At 40.9% G+C, this 21,721-nt stretch overlaps 1 protein-coding gene across 1 annotated transcript in view; it reads right to left on the reverse strand.

The window, feature by feature from the left end:
* Positions 1 to 21,721, reverse strand: part of CASKIN2 (CASK interacting protein 2) — a 121,693-nt gene that overhangs the window by 72,419 nt on the left and 27,553 nt on the right. The window contains exon 3 of the mRNA XM_053709015.1: positions 3,021 to 3,072. Within this exon, the coding sequence (XP_053564990.1) occupies positions 3,021 to 3,072 (52 nt within the window). The remainder of the gene's footprint in view (positions 1 to 3,020; positions 3,073 to 21,721) is intronic.

Below are 21,721 nucleotides of genomic sequence, written 5' to 3' on the forward strand. Positions count from 1 at the left end.
AGTAGAAATAGCTCCCTCCACCTTTGGGACTGCTTGCCACGAGTCCCGCATGGCGTCAGCTATGGGGAACATCTTTTTAAACACAGGAGGGGGAGAGAACGGTATACCTGGCCTATCCCATTCCTTAGTTATAATTTCTGAAAACCTTTTAGGGACTGGGAAAACATCAGTGTAAACAGGCACTGCAAAGTATTTGTCCATTTTACTAAATTTCTCTGGTACCACAATGGGGTCACAATCATCCAGAGTCGTTAAGACCTCCCTCAGCAATAAACGGAGGTGTTCAAGCTTAAATTTAAATGTTGACATGTCAGAGTCGGGCTGAAGTAATAACTTAGGGGAACTGTTCAGGTGTGTGCACTGTCCATATAGAAAAATTGAAAAAACTTAGAAGTTTCTATAAAACAGTGTCCTGTAAACAGCTGCTGCATAAAATGTACTGTTGTAAATAAGTAAGGAAGTGGCGGTGTTCCCCCAACACCCCCCACAATTCAAAACTCAAGGGAAGCAATCACAGTCATCTGTAAATCAAATGTGCATTTGAAAAAATGACTCACCACTCTCTGGCTCCTTGGCAAGGTGCTTACTTTGTTTCAGATGCTGTATCCAGTGTTCTAGGGACATCAACCCTACTATGTCACCTCCGGCTACTTGTTATTCAGGTATCCATTTCCTCTGCCTGGACAAGTAATGCTTTCTCTCTTTTGTAACGCCTTCGGTTCCACTGAAATCCCTTGGAAAGAAACAGTCTCCTGCAGCATGCAGGTGGCTAACCTCTCGCAGTAAATATCCAATACCTGTGCTCACTGTAAGGCCTGTTAATAAATTAACTTCAAAAAAATTTGTAACAGGAGCACCAGGTATAGTGATAAAATAATAGACTTTATTGAAAAACAAAGGGTATCATAAACCCTGGGTAAGAACACAATAACAAACAATCAAACAGATTAACAAAAGGCTAGCCTGTTTGATTGTTTGTTATTGTGTTCTTACCCAGGGTTTATGATACCCTTGTTTGTCAATAAAGTCTATTATTTTATCACTATACCTGGTGCTCCTGTTACAAATTTATTTGAAGTTCATGAAGTAATAACTTCCCTGAATCTGAAAGATCACCCTCAGATATCAAATTCCTTGTGCCAACTTCGGAACATTGTGAGGGCATAACGGACATATCTACTAAAGCGTCAGAAAGCTCTGTATTTGTTCTAGCCCCAGAGCTGTCTCGCTTTCCTTGTAACCCTGGCAGTTTAGACAACACCTCTGTGAGAGTAGAACTCATAACTGCCGCCATGTCTCGTAAAGTAAAAGAATTAGACGCGCTAGACGCATCTGGCGTCATTTGTGCGGGTATTACAGGTTCTGACCCATGGGGAGAGCTAGATGGCACAATCTCCCTTCTTACAGTCTGAGAATCCTCTGGTGATATATTTTTTAAAGCCACAATATGGTTTTTGTAACTTATAGATAGTTCAGTACAAGTGGTACACATTCTAAGAGGGGGTTCCACAATGGCATCTAAACATATTGAACAGGTAGATTCTTCTACGTCAGACATGTTTAACAGACTAGCAAAGACATAATCAAGCTTGGAAAACACTTTATTAAAGTAAAAAAACAGCAATTTCCTCAAAACGGTACTGTACCTTTAAGAGAAAAAAAAGTAGCACTTAAACTGCAAAACAGTTAAAAATAGTAGTAAACTCTTCGAAATTTTTACAGTGTGTATATGAGACCAAGGTAATATTGCACCCACTTGCAAATGGACGATTAACCCTTTGGCCCCCAAACCGGATTGAAAAAACGTCTACCACCGGTATAAAACCGCTAAACACCTCACCACAGCTCTGCTGTGGCGCCTACCTGCCCTTAGGGACGAACAGGAATGGAAGAAACCCTCCTTAGTGGTGCTCAGACACAGCAGGAATCCTCTAGAGAAGCTTGATGTCTTAGAATGAAAGCAACTGCGCAACTGAGGCACGAAAATAGGCCCCTCCCACCACACTCAATGTCAGAGGGGCCTTAAAGAAACACTCCTAGGAGTTTCTGAAAAAGCCATGTGGACAATTAAACCCCAAAAACAAAGTTTAAACACTCTCAAAAAACGATCTTCATGTGTAAAAAGAAAACGTTTTTAACACCTTAATCACCAGAAACAAATAACATGAGTATTACCCAACCTTGCAAGCTTGATCCCAGTCGTTATTAAATCACTGCATCTAGCTTACCACATTTCCAAAAAGGTTCTGTCAGCATTTTCTAGACTTTATCATCTCTCTAGAAACAGTTATACTGAACATACCTCAAAGCAGGCAATCTGCAGGCCGTTCCCCAAGATGAATTTTCCCATACTCTTCAGTTATGTGTGAGAACAGCAATGGACCTTAATTACAATCCGCTAAGATCATATATCCTCCAGGCAGAATTCTTCTTCTAATTTCTGCCTGAGAGCAAACAGTACAACGCCGGTACCGTTTAAAATAACAAACTCTTGATTGAAGATGAAAACTACACTAAATCACCACATATCTCTTTATACTTCCTACTTGTCGAGAGCTTGCAAAGAGAATGACTGGGGGTGGGGGTTAGAGGAGGAGCTATATAGACAGCTCTGCTGTGGGTGTCCTCTTTGCAACTTCCTGTTGGGAAGGAGAATATCCCACAAGTAATGGATGAACCCGTGGACTGGATACACCTTACAAGAGAAACAAACATCCCTAAGTAGAATTAGGAGCTGGAGAAGCAATGCCCCACTAAAAGCTAGTTGGTGATTGGTTGCTACACAGATATGTTAGTTACTTGTCAGTGCCTTCAGTAGTGCACTGTTGCTCTGGAACTGATTTTACCTATGTGTTTAACCCTTATGCAAAAGTTATCCAGTTCTATGCAAGCAATAGTGCAATAAGAAAATGTTTGTAACACCTTAGCATAGCCTTTTGCACATTTTCATCCCTTTAATATGTAAACAAAATGACTATATACTGACATATATTATATACAACATGAGAGCTGATACTCACCCATCTGCATCTTGGTAATTTACATTCAGTCTCTTTGTTGACCCCAGAAGCTCTGGAAAGACAGAAAAAAATAATTGTACAGAGATATGAATAAGCACTGGATTACAGACAGTAGCACAGGCTGCCAATCAAACCAGAACCTCGCTAGCTGAGCTAACACTTTAATATGCTTCTGGATCCATAAAAGGAAAAAATTAGTTCAACACTAAAGACTTACTGGCTCCAGATATAGAACAGACCAAAATCTGCCCCATGAATCTGAGCCCTTCAGGCTATTATGGGCTCAAAAGTAGCCCTGTCCAGCTTCTATCATTCCAAGATCCGTCTCTATATTCTGTGTTACGGAATTATTATTGCGATTGCCAACCCACACACATTGCTGACATTTTACATACACAGATGGAATTGTTCAGAAACTTATGGTGCTGTCTGGCAGAGAAGGGGTAATCAGCAAGCTGTGAAGTGCGGATTGTAAAAGATCATTAAACTGGACTAATACATTAGTAATACTGAGACATACTACCAGGGAATGGGTGATATACCGGCCTATTTATGTCAGGGAATGTGATCCTGATCAGGGAATGGGTGATATACCGGCCTTCTTATGTCACAGAAGGTGTTCCTGATCAGGGAATGGGTGATATACCGGCCTACTTATGTCAGGGAATGTGATCCTGATCAGGGAGTTCTGGCACTAATGGGTGATATACCGGCCTATTTATGTCAGGTAATGTGATCCTGATCAGGGAATGGATGATATACCGGCCTACTTATGTCACAGAAGGTGTTCCTGATCAGGGAATGGGTGATATACCGGCTATTTATGTCAGGGAATGTGATCCTGATCAGGGAATGGGTGATATACCGGCCTACTTATGTCAGGGAATGTGTTCCTGATCAGGGAATGGGTGATATACCGGCCTATTTATGTCAGGGAATGTGATCCTGATCAGGGAATGGGTTATATACTGGCCTATTTATGTCAGGGAATGTGTTCCTGATCAGGGAATGGGTGATATACCGGCCTATTTATGTCAGGGAATGTGATCCTGATCAATGAATGGGTGATATACCGGCCTATTTATGTCAGGGAATGTGTTCCTGATCAGGGAATGGGTGATATACCGGCCTATTTATGTCAGGGAATGTGATCCTGATCAGGGAATGGGTGATATACCGGCCTATTTATGTCAGGGAATGTGATCCTGATCAGGGAATGGGTGATATACCGGTCTATTTATGTCAGGGAATGTGATCCTGATCAGGGAATGGGTGATATACCGGCCTACTTATGTCAGGGAATGTGATCCTGATCAGGGTTCAGGGAGTTCTGGCACTAATGGGTGATATACCGGCCTACTTATGTCACAGAAGATGTTCCTGATCAGGGAATGGGTGATATACCGGCCAACTTATGTCAGGGAATGTGATCCTGATCAGGGATTTCTGGCACTAATGGGTGATATACCGGCCTACTTTTGTCAGGGAAGGTGTTCCTGATCAGGGAATGAGTGATATACCAGCCTACTTTTGTAAGGGAAGGTGTTCCTGATCAGGGAATGGGTGATATTCCAGCCTACTTATGTCAGGGAAGGTGTTCCTGATCAGGGAATGGGTGATATACCAGCCTACTTATGTCAGTGAAGGTGTTCCTGATCAGGGAGTTCTGGCACTAATGGGTGATATACCAGCCTACTTATGTCAGTGAAGGTGTTCCTGATCAGGGAGTTCTGGCACTAATGGGTGATATACCAGCCTACTTATGTCAGTGAAGGTGTTCCTGATCAGGGAGTTCTGGCACTAATGGGTGATATACCAGCCTACTTATGTCAGTGAAGGTGTTCCTGATCAGGGAGTTCTGGCACTAATGGGTGATATACCAGCCTACTTATGTCAGTGAAGGTGTTCCTGATCAGGGAGTTCTGGCACTAATGGGTGATATACCAGCCTACTTATGTCAGTGAAGGTGTCCTGATCAGGGAATGGGTGATATACCAGCCTACTTATGTCAGGGAAGGTGTTCCTGATCAGGGAATGAGTGATACACCAGTCTACTTATGTCAGGGAATGTGATCCTGATCAGGGAATTCTGGCACTAATGGTGATATACCGGCCTACTTATGTCAGGGAAGGTGTTCCTGATCAGGGAATAGGTGATATACCAACTTGCAACATAGATTGCTTCTAAAAAAACTTTGGTAACATTACCCTTAGATCTGTGATCTCACATAAACGATCAAACGTTTTCAACAGCAAGTAAAAAGCAAGCTCCGGTTTTGAAACTTTCAGTGTTTATACGCAATTCCGAAATATTTGATATACAAAGTGTATATATATATATATATATATATATATATATATATATATATATCTTTCTCACAGAAATTGTGTATATTAAGCAGGTAACTGTGTATACTAAGCAGGTTGTTACAAAGTGCCTACAATTATAGCAGTCCTAATTGTTACATTAAGTATTACGATATCTAAAATAATTTAAGTACACAAAAAATTCTTATCATATACTTTGTGCAGTGTATATAAAACGCTAGTATTCTATAGCTGCTATTTAAGGCATATTTAAACTTTAGTCCAGACTTTAATGTAGACTACAACTAAGTTTATTATATGATTGTATTTTATGACTGTCTTATGTCATGGAATGTGTTCCTGATCAGGGAATAGGTGATATACCGGCCTACTTATGTCATGGAAGATGTTCCTGATCAGAAAATAGGTGATATACCGGCCTACTTATGTCATGGAAGGTGTTCCTGATCAGGGAATGGGGGATATACCAGCCTACTTATGTCATGGAAGGTGTTCCTGATCAGGGAATGGGGATTATACAGGCCTACTTATGTCATGGAAGGTGTTCCTGATCAGGGAATGGGGGATATACCGGCCTACTTATGTCATGGAAGGTGTTCCTGATCAGGGAATGGGGGATATACCGGCCTACTTATGTCATGGAAGGTGTTCCTGATCAGGGAATGGGTGATATACCGGCCTAATTATGTCAGGGAAGGTGTCCTGATCAGGGAGGTCTGGCACTAATGGGTGATATACCGGCCTACTTATGTCACAGAAGGTGTTCCTGATCAGGGAGTTCTGGCACTAATGGGTGATATACCGGCCTACTTATGTCATGGAAGGTGTTCCTGATCAGGGAATGGGGGATATACCGGCCTAATTATGTCATGGAAGGTGTTCCTGATCAGGGAATGGGTGATATACCGGCCTAATTATGTCAGGGAAGGTGTCCTGATCAGGGAGGTCTGGCACTAATGGGTGATATACCGGCCTACTTATGTCACAGAAGGTGTCCTGATCAGGGAGGTCTGGCACTAATGGGTGATATACCGGCCTACTTATGTCACAGAAGGTGTTCCTGATCAGGGAGTTTTGGCACTAATGGGTGATATACCAGCCTACTTATGTCACAGAAGGTGTTCCTGATCAGGGAGTTCTGGCACTAATGGGTGATATACCAGCCTATTTATGTCAGGAAAGGTGTTCCTGATCAGGGAATAGGTGACATACCGGTCTACTTATGTCAGGAAAGGTGTTCCTGATTAGGGAATGGGTGCTATACCAGTCTACTTATGTCAGGGAAGGTGTTCCTGATCAGGGAATGGGTGATATACCAGTCTACTTATGTCAGGGAAGGTGTTCCTGATCAGGGAGTTCTGGCACTAATGGGTGATATACCAGCCTACTTATTTCAGGGAAGGTGTTCCTGATCAGGGAGTTCTGGCACTAATGGGTGATATACCAGCCTACTTATGTCAGTGAAGGTGTTCCTGATCAGGGAGTTCTGGCACTAATGGGTGATATACCAGCCTATTTATGTCAGGAAAGGTGTTCCTGATCAGGGAATAGGTGACATACCGGTCTACTTATGTCAGGAAAGGTGTTCCTGATTAGGGAATGGGTGCTATACCAGTCTACTTATGTCAGGGAAGGTGTTCCTGATCAGGGAATGGGTGATATACCAGTCTACTTATGTCAGGGAAGGTGTTCCTGATCAGGGAGTTCTGGCACTAATGGGTGATATACCAGCCTATTTATGTCAGGGAAGGTGTTCCTGATCAGGGAATGGGCGATATTCCGGCCTACTTATGTCATGGAATGTGTTCCTGATCAGGGAATAGGTGATATACCGGCCTACTTATGTCATGGAAGATGTTCCTGATCAGAAAATAGGTGATATACCGGCCTACTTATGTCATGGAAGGTGTTCCTGATCAGGGAATGGGGGATATACCAGCCTACTTATGTCATGGAAGGTGTTCCTGATCAGGGAATGGGGATTATACAGGCCTACTTATGTCATGGAAGGTGTTCCTGATCAGGGAATGGGGGATATACCGGCCTACTTATGTCATGGAAGGTGTTCCTGATCAGGGAATGGGGGATATACCGGCCTACTTATGTCATGGAAGGTGTTCCTGATCAGGGAATGGGTGATATACCGGCCTAATTATGTCAGGGAAGGTGTCCTGATCAGGGAGGTCTGGCACTAATGGGTGATATACCGGCCTACTTATGTCACAGAAGGTGTCCTGATCAGGGAGGTCTGGCACTAATGGGTGATATACCGGCCTACTTATGTCACAGAAGGTGTTCCTGATCAGGGAGTTTTGGCACTAATGGGTGATATACCAGCCTACTTATGTCACAGAAGGTGTTCCTGATCAGGGAGTTCTGGCACTAATGGGTGATATACCAGCCTATTTATGTCAGGAAAGGTGTTCCTGATCAGGGAATAGGTGACATACCGGTCTACTTATGTCAGGAAAGGTGTTCCTGATTAGGGAATGGGTGCTATACCAGTCTACTTATGTCATGGAAGGTGTTCCTGATCAGGGAATGGGTGATATACCAGTCTACTTATGTCATGGAAGGTGTTCCTGATCAGGGAGTTCTGGCACTAATGGGTGATATACCAGCCTACTTATTTCAGGGAAGGTGTTCCTGATCAGGGAGTTCTGGCACTAATGGGTGATATACCAGCCTACTTATGTCAGTGAAGGTGTTCCTGATCAGGGAGTTCTGGCACTAATGGGTGATATACCAGCCTATTTATGTCAGGAAAGGTGTTCCTGATCAGGGAATAGGTGACATACCGGTCTACTTATGTCAGGAAAGGTGTTCCTGATTAGGGAATGGGTGCTATACCAGTCTACTTATGTCAGGGAAGGTGTTCCTGATCAGGGAATGGGTGATATACCAGTCTACTTATGTCAGGGAAGGTGTTCCTGATCAGGGAGTTCTGGCACTAATGGGTGATATACCAGCCTATTTATGTCAGGGAAGGTGTTCCTGATCAGGGAATGGGCGATATTCCGGCCTACTTATGTCATGGAATGTGTTCCTGATCAGGGAATAGGTGATATACCGGCCTACTTATGTCATGGAAGATGTTCCTGATCAGAAAATAGGTGATATACCGGCCTACTTATGTCATGGAAGGTGTTCCTGATCAGGGAATGGGGGATATACCAGCCTACTTATGTCATGGAAGGTGTTCCTGATCAGGGAATGGGGATTATACAGGCCTACTTATGTCATGGAAGGTGTTCCTGATCAGGGAATGGGGGATATACCGGCCTACTTATGTCATGGAAGGTGTTCCTGATCAGGGAATGGGGGATATACCGGCCTACTTATGTCATGGAAGGTGTTCCTGATCAGGGAATGGGTGATATACCGGCCTAATTATGTCAGGGAAGGTGTCCTGATCAGGGAGGTCTGGCACTAATGGGTGATATACCGGCCTACTTATGTCACAGAAGGTGTTCCTGATCAGGGAGTTCTGGCACTAATGGGTGATATACCGGCCTACTTATGTCATGGAAGGTGTTCCTGATCAGGGAATGGGGGATATACCGGCCTAATTATGTCATGGAAGGTGTTCCTGATCAGGGAATGGGTGATATACCGGCCTAATTATGTCAGGGAAGGTGTCCTGATCAGGGAGGTCTGGCACTAATGGGTGATATACCGGCCTACTTATGTCACAGAAGGTGTCCTGATCAGGGAGGTCTGGCACTAATGGGTGATATACCGGCCTACTTATGTCACAGAAGGTGTTCCTGATCAGGGAGTTTTGGCACTAATGGGTGATATACCAGCCTACTTATGTCACAGAAGGTGTTCCTGATCAGGGAGTTCTGGCACTAATGGGTGATATACCAGCCTATTTATGTCAGGAAAGGTGTTCCTGATCAGGGAATAGGTGACATACCGGTTTACTTATGTCAGGAAAGGTGTTCCTGATTAGGGAATGGGTGCTATACCAGTCTACTTATGTCAGGGAAGGTGTTCCTGATCAGGGAATGGGTGATATACCAGTCTACTTATGTCAGGGAAGGTGTTCCTGATCAGGGAGTTCTGGCACTAATGGGTGATATACCAGCCTACTTATTTCAGGGAAGGTGTTCCTGATCAGGGAGTTCTGGCACTAATGGGTGATATACCAGCCTACTTATGTCAGTGAAGGTGTTCCTGATCAGGGAGTTCTGGCACTAATGGGTGATATACCAGCCTATTTATGTCAGGAAAGGTGTTCCTGATCAGGGAATAGGTGACATACCGGTCTACTTATGTCAGGAAAGGTGTTCCTGATTAGGGAATGGGTGCTATACCAGTCTACTTATGTCAGGGAAGGTGTTCCTGATCAGGGAATGGGTGATATACCAGTCTACTTATGTCAGGGAAGGTGTTCCTGATCAGGGAGTTCTGGCACTAATGGGTGATATACCAGCCTATTTATGTCAGGGAAGGTGTTCCTGATCAGGGAATGGGCGATATTCCGGCCTACTTATGTCATGGAAGGTATTCCTGATCAGGGAGTTTTGGCACTAATTGGTGATATACCAGCCTATTTATGTCAGGGAAGGTGTTCCTGATCAGGGAATGGGTGATATACCAGCCTATTTATGTCAGGGAAGGTGTTCCTGATCAGGGAATAGGTGACATACCGGTCTACTTATGTCAGGGAAGGTGTTCCTGATCAGGGAGTTCTGGTACTAAAAATATTACACTGCAAGGCTGTCTGTCAGTGAAATAGTTAAAGAGCAGTGCACTCTGGTAGGGAGATGATTATATAGAATGTTTTACACTACAGGGTTTTCCTGGTATGGATCAGACTGCACTGCAAGCACTTTTACACTGCACACATACCTTGCAAATATATTATACCTCCCCTTCTACATTACTTGACACACACATCTATATCTAGATAGACAGACATACAGACAGCCTGATAGTCAGATGAACAGACAGACATACGCACATACCCCTTTAAACAACCCATTTTTTAATATGGAGTGTGGCCAATCCTAACAGACATTATTCATTCAATAAGTTTCCCTTCTTAAAGGGGCTATTCAAGTATTTTCTTTTTTACTTTATGCATCACAAATAATTCACTTTTGTGCAAAAAACCTACATGCTAACTAAATTGGATTTAAAATGTCATTTTGCAGCAATAAAATGCATTTGGTTTGCAATCCAGAGACACTTTCCTTGAAAAAACGCTTGATTGTTTTTTCTGCAGTGATCAAGAAATCACTGCGTAGCATGCACAAGGGTCCGAGTGCTGAAATCCACAAAATGCACTCCAACTTCTCTATGGATAGTGAAAAAAACTATAAGTGTAAATTACAGTAAAAGCAGGGAAAATAAATAATAAAAGGGTAAAGTTGTTTCACTGTGCAGTCAATTTTAAAAGACCAGTGAATACAATAGATTTGCATAAACAACAAATGCATGATAAAAAGACAATGCAATAGCACAAAGGGGCATCTTTATCAAGCTCCATATGCCCCTTGTTTCCGGCAAGCCTAAAGGCCGCTGCTTCATAACTTGTCCGCCTACTCTGAGGCCGTGGACAGAAATCAACCCGATCGAATATGAATAGTAGATATATTTTCTGTCAAATTTCAGTTCTGTCTATTTCCACTCCTCCTGTGTCATGTGACAGCCATCAGCCAATCACAAATGCATATATACGTATATTCTGTGACTACTTGCACATGCTCAGAAGGAGCTGGTGACTGAAAAAGTGTAAATATAAAAAGACTGCACATTTGTTAATGGTACTAAAATTGGAAAGTTGTTTAAAATTGCATGTTTTATCTGAATTATGAAAGTTAATTTTGACTTGAGTGTCCCTTTAAATATTCTACAAGTAATGTCCCTTTAAAACCTGGTCTCGTTAATTCATCCTTAGCTTTATAAAAGACTAAAAAGTTAATTAATGCAAAACAATAGAGTTTACCAACATAATGATTGTGAGTAACAATTCCAGATTGAATGTGAGCAGTGGGTGGAGATTGTCAATTAACAAGCAATTGGAGCAAACAAGATCTTCATTCATTCTAGACATTTCCAACCCCCCCTAGTATCTTACTTTATGCAGAAAACTCACAAGTTGTTTGTAGTCTGACACATCCTGTAAACCTGTACCGAACGCTGCTTTAGGCTCTACAGTGCCAAGTGCCAACAAAAACACCTAATGTTACATATCTGTTCAGAACTGTTTAACCTTGTGGCGCTTTATACACAAAAATGATTAGAAATACAAATGAATGTTACACTTTGCTGTACATAGGGTAAGATTTATCATGAGGCGAATGCCCCAATCGGTTTCAGGCTCGCTCATTTGATCTTGCATCTGATATTTTTGAAGCAGCGGTTTGAACAGTCATGTTGGTACTTTATTTACATTTAGAGACCCAATGAAAATATTTAGCTTGATAAAAATTTCAAGATTACGATATAAAAATGTTAAAGGGACACTGAACCCAAATTTTTTCTTTTGTGATTCAGACAGAGCATGCAATTTTAAGCAACTTTCTAATTTACTCCTATTATCAATGTTTCTTCGTTCTCTTGCTATCTTTATTTGAAAAAGAAGGCATCTAAGCTTTTTTCTTGTTTCAAAACTCTGGACAGCAGTTTTTGATTGGTGGATTAATTTATCCACCAATCAGCAAGGACAACCTAGGTTGTTCACCAAAAATGGGCCGGCATCTAAACTTACATTCTTGCATTTCAAATAAAGATACCAAGAGAATAAAGAGAATTTGATAATAGGAGTAAATTAGAAAGTTGCTTAAAATTGCATGCTCTATCTGAATCACGAAAGAAAAAAAATTGGGTTCAGTGTCCCTTTAATTATGTACAGCAATACAAAATACTTTGCAGTATAATTTCATGATGTATTGTGTTTCCTTTTTCTGTAATTGAAATCTGAAAATTGCTATAAGAACTGCAGACTCCAAACAAGATTATTAAAGGGGCATGAAACCCAATCTTTTTCTTTCAGGATTCAGATAGAACATACCATTTTAAAGAACTGTTTTACTTCTATTAACAAATTAGCTTCATTCCTTTTATATGCACTACTGAGAGCTAGCTGAACACATCTACTCAGCCAATCACAAGACACACATGTGCAGGCACCAATTACCCACTAGTGTAGGATATGTGAATATTCTTTTTCAACAATAAATACCAAGAGAACAAAGTACATTTGAGAATAGAAGTGAATTTAAAAGCGTCTTAAAATGACACGCTCCATCTTTTAAGGGACACTCAAGTCAAAACTAAACTTTCATGATTTAGAAAGCACACACAAATGTAAGAATTTTTCAAATTTACTTCAAATTATACAATTTCTCTTTTTATATATTCACTTTCTGAGGAACAAGATCCCACTGAGCATGTGCACAAGATAATGGGGTATACATATACAAATCTTTGATTGGCTGATGTTTGTCACATGGTACAGGGGGCTGGCAAATGGGAGAAAAAAACTAATTTGCCAGAAAAAAAAATCTACTGCTTTTGTGAAATGTATAGTGTTTTTGCATTGTATTTTTATTATGCACTTGTTAGTTATGCAATTCTACTGTATTAAGTGGTCCTTTAAGATTTAATTTCAAGGGACATGAAACAACAATTTTTTCTTTCATGATTCACATAACGCATTTTAAACAACTTTCCAATTTACTCCAATTTTGCATTATTCACTTAGTATCCTTTATTGAAAGAGCAGCAGTGCACTACTGGTAGCTAGGTGAACACATCAGTAACCCAATAACAAGAGGCAGATATTTGCAGCCACCAATCAGCAGCTAGCTCCCACCTCCTGACCATACCTAGGTATATTTTTAAACAAGGGAACGAAGATAATAAAAGTAAATTGGAAAGTTGTTTAAAAATGCATTCTCCGTCTGAATCATGAAGGAAAAATTTGGGGTTTTACGTCCCTTTAAATGACAGGAAAAGGGGCCAAAATAAATAATGAAAGTATATTGCAAAGTTTTTGTAACTACATATAAATTAAAATAAATCAAGACAATGCAGTAGAACTTGGTTTGAATTTAAAATCAGCAGATTTTTTTTCCCTTTAACTCTCAAAATTGTTGGTTTTCTAAATTACATTGAGTTTCTATAAAGAAATGACCACCGCCATGTTTAATCGTAAACCCCCCCCCTATCTATCTCTTCTGCTGAAGACAAATAGGTACAGATATAAAACAAGCAATAAAAAAACTGTGCAAACAAGGCTGTATGGAAGACATGTTAGATAATTAACAACCCTATGTTCCACACAGCCTTGTTTGCAGTCTTTTTGTTGCCTGTTTTATACCTGTTCCTAATTGCCCTCAGCAGAAGAGGTAGATAAGGGAGAAAACTTAAGTTTAAACATAGTAGCATCCATTACTTTATAGGAACTAAAGTACTTTTACACATATCTTTAAAACAAATAATATAATTGTAAAAAAATGCATCTTCATACTATACTCAGTCTAATCTTTGCTTTTAATACATTATTATATCTAGCATGTGTTTACTGTTTAATATCCCTTTAATGGGACATTACAACATTGCAGGGAGACATTTTTACACTTATTTCTTTTTTTTTTTTTTTTTTTAATCCTACATATTATTCTCAGGCTAATCTTTTCTTGCAATATATCAGAATGTCTAGATAATTTTTTTTAGTGTTTAATGTCCCTTTAAATGAGCAGTGCTGGGGGGCGGAGCCGGGAGCTTCAGAGAGATGGAGGTGTAGGTTTGGAGCTCCGCAAAACACTGCTTATCAAACAGTTGCAAAGGGCATAAATTTATTTGCTGCTGCTTTAAAAACCTAAGGGAAGAGGTAATGAAGGAAAGGTGAACCCAAAAACTTAAGACCGGGAACCGAGCTGCACATTGAACGCTGTGAAACTTAAGGAGCAAAGTATGAAGCGTTAGCTAGGCGGAGTGATCCGCCATCTTGCCCACGCGGTCAGCAACTACTCAGAAGCAAAGACTTCAAGCCGCATACACGGCACCCAGAACACACTCACCACATAAACGTGGAGATCGGACCAAGAAGAAACTGAATGACCGACAGGGTAAGAGAAAGGAGCGGTGGTTATTAACTTTGGGAGCGCGGTCGCGGACCGCCCCAGAACAAGCAATTATAAATAAATGGCGTAGTGCCGCGTACACACAGCAGACACCACATGCTTATGGGAGAGGTTGCTAAAGAGAGACATAAAACTGGGGAGCCACTTGGGTGCTGCAACAGTATTAATGCAAGTGAATTAGGAGATGGAAGAATGGCATAATAGAGGAACTCCTTTACATGACACCTAAGTCCCCGCTCAAAGGCAGAGAATTAAGCGACCTATTTACTGGCATACGCAGCAAATCTATGGGTGGATGTGTCAATGCTGCGCCACAGAAACATAGTTAGCTCCAAGTCAAAAGACTATCTACTCAAACACTAATAGGTGACCTGCTGCAGTAGGATACGATATAGCTGCCCCTTCACAGCTTGCCAAATATATACATATCCTTAGAAGCTATCTTTATAAAACAAGAGATTAATGTATTTAACAAGAAACCGCTTTGAGGCTGAAGATATGACTGCAAGCACGATGCATGAGATGCAATGCTAACAGGCGCAAGATCCCAGGTCCCATTAAACACAACGATGCTACATCCTAACAAGTATAATAACTATGTATAATCTGTATGCTGCAGAATAGCCTGCCTTAACAACAAATTCCTACATAGCGATCAATCTATCCAAGGAAACTAAGGATACAAAAGGCATACACCTTGCTTAAGATTCACAGGTTTACATCACTTAAATCACAAAAAAAGAGACTATAAACGCTGACACTCATCTGTCAACTAATAACTTACCACCGCACCGGGTGACATATATTAGTCAATATGACAGCTAGAAAGCACACTAAATCCTCTCAAGGACTTAAAACTCCAACAGCAACTATGTTTTTTAAACCAGTAAAAGAGAAGGCTATAGAGGCAATCAATAGCGAAGCAGATGAAGAGGTGGATTCTGATACAGACTCACAAATCCAGGTAGATGATTCTACCCCCGCTACAAAAGCTGACCTCAAGACACTGGTATCAAAGCAAGATATCAACCAGAACTTTGACAAGTTATGGGAAAAAATCGACACATTTCAAAGCACTATAACCAACAGTCTAGCAGAAATTAAGCAAGATGTTATAGACCTAGGCTCTAGAGTGGCGATCCTAGAAGACGCTGACACTTCAGTAACAGAAGATCTCTCTAACTTCAAGCAGCAACTTACTGCACAACAACAAGAGGTTATGGAAATGCAAGACAAACTAGAAGATCTTGAAAATAGAAGCCGAAGATGTAACCTAAGGCTGAAAGGAATACCTGAATCTGTAACAGCAGAAGAATTACATATCTATCTACATCAGCTCTTCCAAGCCATAACAGGAGAAGGAGGCGACGAGAAATTCCAAATGGAAAGAGCACACAGAGCACTTTGTGCCAAACCAAAAGAGGGAGCCCCACCTAGAGACGTCGTGGTCAAGTTTTTTAGATTCCCAGAAAAAGAGGAGATCCTGACAGCAGCACGGAAAAATCCCACATTCAAATTCCAAGGTTCGGTGATCCAGTTCTACCAGGACCTCTGTCTCAAGACGCTGCAGAGAAGAAGCGGTTTGAAACCTCTCACCACTATCCTGAGGAAACATCAAATCAGATATAGATGGGGATTCCCCTTTAATCTATACATCATACATAATGGCAGACCTCTAAGTCTTAGAGAACCGGACGAGATTCCAGCAATTTGTAGCAAACTACACTTGGAGATCCCAGATCTACCGCAAAGCAACCATGATGAGGATACCGAGCAGCAGACATCTAGACACAACCAACTACAAAAACCAAAATGGACAAAAGTCACGAAGAAGAAAACCAAAACATGACATCTTTATCCAATTCAAGCTCGGAGATTCCAGGGTCTGGACTGAAGCAGTATGTCCCACCAAACACCTTGTGGAGACATAAGTAATCAAGGTTTAGTATCACACCCCTAGACAAAGGCTGACGGGGGTGGGAACTGTGAGTAATATGTTCAAATCAACTCTGACTATTAATCGTGCCCAAATCTACCACGTTGGCAGTGGGAGTACAAAATATTCAGAAAATGTTTGAAGTAATAGGGGGGAGGGGGGGGAGATCATAGTTTTGTTAATTTTCTATGTTTATCTTCTACATATAGTTACCCAATGTAGGAGTCATTTGTTATTTATTGTTTTTAATGTTGCCACTCGATATTTCACAGTTGATATGCTGCAAACTATATGTAACTTGCCTAATAATGATGTTGTCTTTGTTTTCCTACATTGCTTGCCCCGCTTTGGCGAAACCCCTGGAGGGGGACATACCCTTCTTGAGTTATCCGGGGATAATGCTTGTGAATGTGGAAGAGGCGGATCCGGGGGGGAGAGCCCCAAACACCAAATTGTAAGTAATGACTAGTGATATTCGCTTAATTTCACATAATGTTAGAGGCCTTAACACAGACCTTAAAAGACGGACAGCACTGTCGCAATACCTGAGATTAAACGCTAAGCTCATTTTCTTGCAGGAAACACACTTCACCAAAGAGGTGGTTCCAAAATACTGGTCAAGACACTTCACACAACACTACCATTCAACATCAGACAAAAAAAAGAGAGGGGTGTCGATATTGATACATCAATCCATGGGATTTATGGTGGAGGAGACAATTAGGGACCCAGAAGGGAGGTATCTGATAGTAAGAGGAAGACAACGAGACAAGCAAATTATTCTATGCAACATATATGCACCTAACGAGACACAGATATCTTTTTTTGCACACATATCTCATCTACTGACCCAATGGTCACAAGCCAGGATACTTCTAGGAGGCGATTTTAATATATCAATGTACCCATACCAAAATACAGAACAGACTAAATTGACACACAAACAACTAAGACATAATTCCATGATTAAGAAAATAAAGGAGATTTTTTTATCCCACAATATTATAGATTCATGGGATACCCTATATGGTAAAACATCTGACTGTACCTACTATTCTCACGCACACAAAAAATACTCCAAATTAGACTATGTTTATGTAAGCCAAATCCTGATACCAGACTTGACATCCTCCACCATACACGCCTGTGCTTGGTCAGATCACTCCATAGTCCAAATTCACATTAAAGACACCTATCATGTTAGTGCGACACGTTCATGGAACTATGACCCTATGATATTGCAAAAACCAGGCACACACGAATCTATTTTACAGAACATGTCAGAATATTGGACAATGAACGAGGGAACCACAGCTAACCCTATCAACACATGGGCGGCACACAAACCCTTCATTAGAGGATTGCTAATCAAAGAAAAAGCGGCCCTAAACAAGATTAATAGAAAGCAAATAGATTTACTACAAACTCAAATAGATACCCTTACTAAAACTCACCAACAGAACCTGTCAGCCACAGTATTCCAAGAACTACAAGCCAAAAGACTAGAATTATCAGAGATTATGAACAGGGCATCTCTCAGAGCAGCTCATAGATTGAAATCACAGTACTTTATTTATTCCAATAAACCTGATAAGTACTTAGCCCACAAACTCAGGGAACAGACAAAATCATTTTCCATACCAGCTTTACAGACACAAGACGGAACTAATACCTCTAACCCACAAGTAATAGCGGATACTTTTGCACAATATTACGCAGGTCTTTATGACGGAGAAAAAACAAATAAAACTAACCAAACCAAACTGTTACTACACAAATTTTTAGACGACGCTAATTTAAGTCCAATAGACGAAGCCACCCGAGACGAATTAAATGCAGAGGTGTCGACCAGGGAGGTCCTATTAGCTATTAAAGAACTTAAGCCTGGAAAGGCAGCAGGTCCGGATGGTTTCCCAGGGGAATATTATAAACTTTTCAAATCTACTTTAATCCCGCACGTTGTAACTTTTTGTAATGATATTCTACAAGGTAAAACAATCCCAAAAGAAATTCTGCAAGCAAAAATAGTAGTGATCCCTAAGCCGGGGAGGAATCCCAAATTATGTCAGAGCTATAGACCTATATCACTAATCAATCAGGATATCAAGATCTTTACTAAAATTTTAGCAAACAGGCTTAAACTACATTTACCAACTTTGATCCATCCGGACCAGGTAGGATTTATCTCAGGTAGAGAAGCCCCCGACAATATCAGACGCACGATCTCCCTGGTCGACTACCTAACTAGGACACGAACGCCTTCTCTGGTCCTGTCATTGGACGCGGAGAAGGCGTTCGACAGAATAGATTGGGATTTTGTTTGAAGTGCTACACAGGTTAGGGTTTAATGGCTCATTTGTTCAAGCTATTAGAAGTATATACTCATATCCCACAGCTTACATCCGAGCGGCAGGTTATCAGTCTAGGGGAATTGATATTCGTAACGGTACAAGACAAGGGTGTCCCTTGTCGCCGCTTTTATTTGCTATCTGTATTGAGCCATTGGCAGCGATGATTAGATTAACTCCAGAGATACATGGAGTTCTGATAGGTAGAGAGGAATTCAAATTATCTTTATTCGCAGATGATATCCTTCTCACCCTATCCAATCCAATGACATCCTTACCCCACCTATACCGAGTCCTAAAGGACTATGCTGACATATCAGGGTATAAGATCAACCAAGAGAAATGTGAAGCGATTCCTATCGCTCTCCCTCCCCACACTAGAAAGCTCCTTGAAATTAATTTTTCGTTCGAATGGGCCAAGGAAGCAATAAAATATCTAGGAATCCGGTTATCTAACGCTATTCCAGACCTCTACAAACTAAATTATGTCCCACTATATAAATCTATTCGAAAAGAGATCAACAAGTGGAGAACTGGGGGTTTCTCTTGGTACGGACGTCTATCTACTGTTAAAATGAACGTCCTCCCGAGGTTACTATATTTATTCAGGGCCCTACCGATTAAGATTCCCATACCAGAACTCAATAAACTCCAAGTAGACTTGATTAAATTTATAAGAGGGAACAAAAAAGCTAGGATACCATCACAAATACTACAGCAACATAGACAACTAGGAGGGGTTGGGGTACCCAACTTGCTTAATTACTATCAAGCGGCGAGATTAGCACAAACAACACTGCTGGGCAATCCACAAACAGATTTGGTATGGGTGAAAGTAGAGTCCAAGATAGCAGAATATAACCACTCAGACGATATACTTTGGGGACGTTCAGGGGACAGACTTGGGTTGGATGGGGTTTCGAAACCTACAGGTGAGATGATGTCCATGTGGCACTCAGTGACCACTGCCCTAAAATTATTCCCACAAGATTCACTGTTGAGACCTCTGCGAACTCTATTAGATAGAGACTCTCATAAGCTGATCAATAAATGGGTGAACAAAGGACTCTATAGGGTAGCAGACTTTCTACACAAGGGTAAAATAGCCACACACCATCAGTTACAAGACAAACTATTACCAGAAAAATTGCCATGGTTTTTATACCTACAAATAGCATCAGCTATTAATAAATATCTACCTCAACAATCTAGACAGACGTTGACGACACTAGAAAAGCTAAGTGGCTCTGGATCCCGACTTAAAAAACTAATCTCCACTATATACATCTCACTGCAAGAAGCTAAACACACTGACAAATCCCCACTAATGGAGAAATGGGACAGAGATACTAATGCTACACATTCCAAAGAGGACTGGACAGAGATTTTTTATAAATCAGGCAAAGGTATGATCAGTGCGGACTTTAAAGAAAACTGTATTAAAACTACTTTTCGATGGTACCTTACCCCGATAATCACATCACATTACACTCAAAATGGTAGCAAAAATTGCTATAGAGGCTGCAACGAGATAGGGACGTATAGTCATATGTGGTGGGATTGCCCACAAGTTCAGCAAATTTGGTCTAAACTATCCCAACTATTGAGCGAGGTGCTCTCCGAAAACATCACCCTAACAATAACTCAAGCTTTGCTGAATGAACATATCACACCTTTTAACTCAGCCACAAACACATTCATACACACTTTATGCACTGCCACTAGGATCTGTGTGGCCCGATACTGGAAGGTGGGGGTGCCTTCCTGGGGGGAGGTACTGGAGAAAATCAAGATAACATACTCACTCTCTGAATCAGCATCACTGATACAAGCCAATCATGACCAATTCTTAAAAGTCTGGAATTACTGGATATTAGGGGGACACTGATTAAGCACATCTGGGGAATTTGACTAGGACACAACTTTGAGTTCAAGACAGGACTGGATACGTTTAGAGAATCAAAAGGCGACAGTGGAGGGTAGGGATTTATGCAGGCCGACTACAGACGGGGCTCTCTCTTCCCGGATCGGCGTCTGAAGCAAGACTGAAGCAGGCAAGTAGATGTTTAATACTTTATCGAGTGGGGGGGATGTTGATTTATAGTTTATTGTTATACAATAAGAGGGTAATAGATATTGGGAAATGTTTTAATAGAACGCAATTGAGTGGAGCGGGGACTGAAGGGTTGACATGTATATTTTCAATGTCCACAGAAATTGGTGATGTGCCTCACCCTTTGGTCTCTGTAGTTCTTACCGATTGTATGATTAATCACACTGTTTGATAAATCTCTCCATGCTCAAACAAAAGCGTTTGGACACTCCACAGTTTTTCTGGTTCAGCAAGCCAACCTGTGGCAACCTACTATGAACTTTTACCTAATGGACCCTCACCAGAGAAATAGAGGGAAGAGTTGGAGAATTACAAATAGGACAAATTATGCAATATGTGTTGTATCTATTATTCTTTGTTTATTTTATTTTTACAATAAAAATCATTTCAACTAAATGAGCAGTGCTGTAACAGAATATATGAGCAGGCAAGAGGTGGTAGATGCTCGTGCATGTCTACAGTCCGATCCTAAGGATAAACAGTCCTTAATGAACAAGAACGTAAAAAATAAGGGACATGAAACACATTTTTTTTTTCATGATTCAGATAGAGAATACAATTTTAAAAAGTTTCCAATTTACTTCTATTATCAAGTTTGCATTGTTCTCGTGTTATTCTTTGTTGAAGAGATAGCAAGATAGCTAGCTTGCACATGTCTGCAGCACTACATGAGGTTTGGAAAGCGCAGTCAGTACAGTGAAGTTTGGAAATCGCAGGTCGGTGAGTTCTGCAACTTTGGATTAGCTTTAAAACATTTTCACTTAGTTTCATGGATTTACAGACTGAGAGCTGTGAAAATCCCAGATGATGAGAATAGCTGAGAAAATTATTTCCTGCTATGTTCATTGATTTTATGTAAAAACATTACCAAAACC

Source organism: Bombina bombina, chromosome 1, assembly GCF_027579735.1.
Source record: "Bombina bombina isolate aBomBom1 chromosome 1, aBomBom1.pri, whole genome shotgun sequence".
Lineage (NCBI taxonomy): Eukaryota > Metazoa > Chordata > Amphibia > Anura > Bombinatoridae > Bombina > Bombina bombina.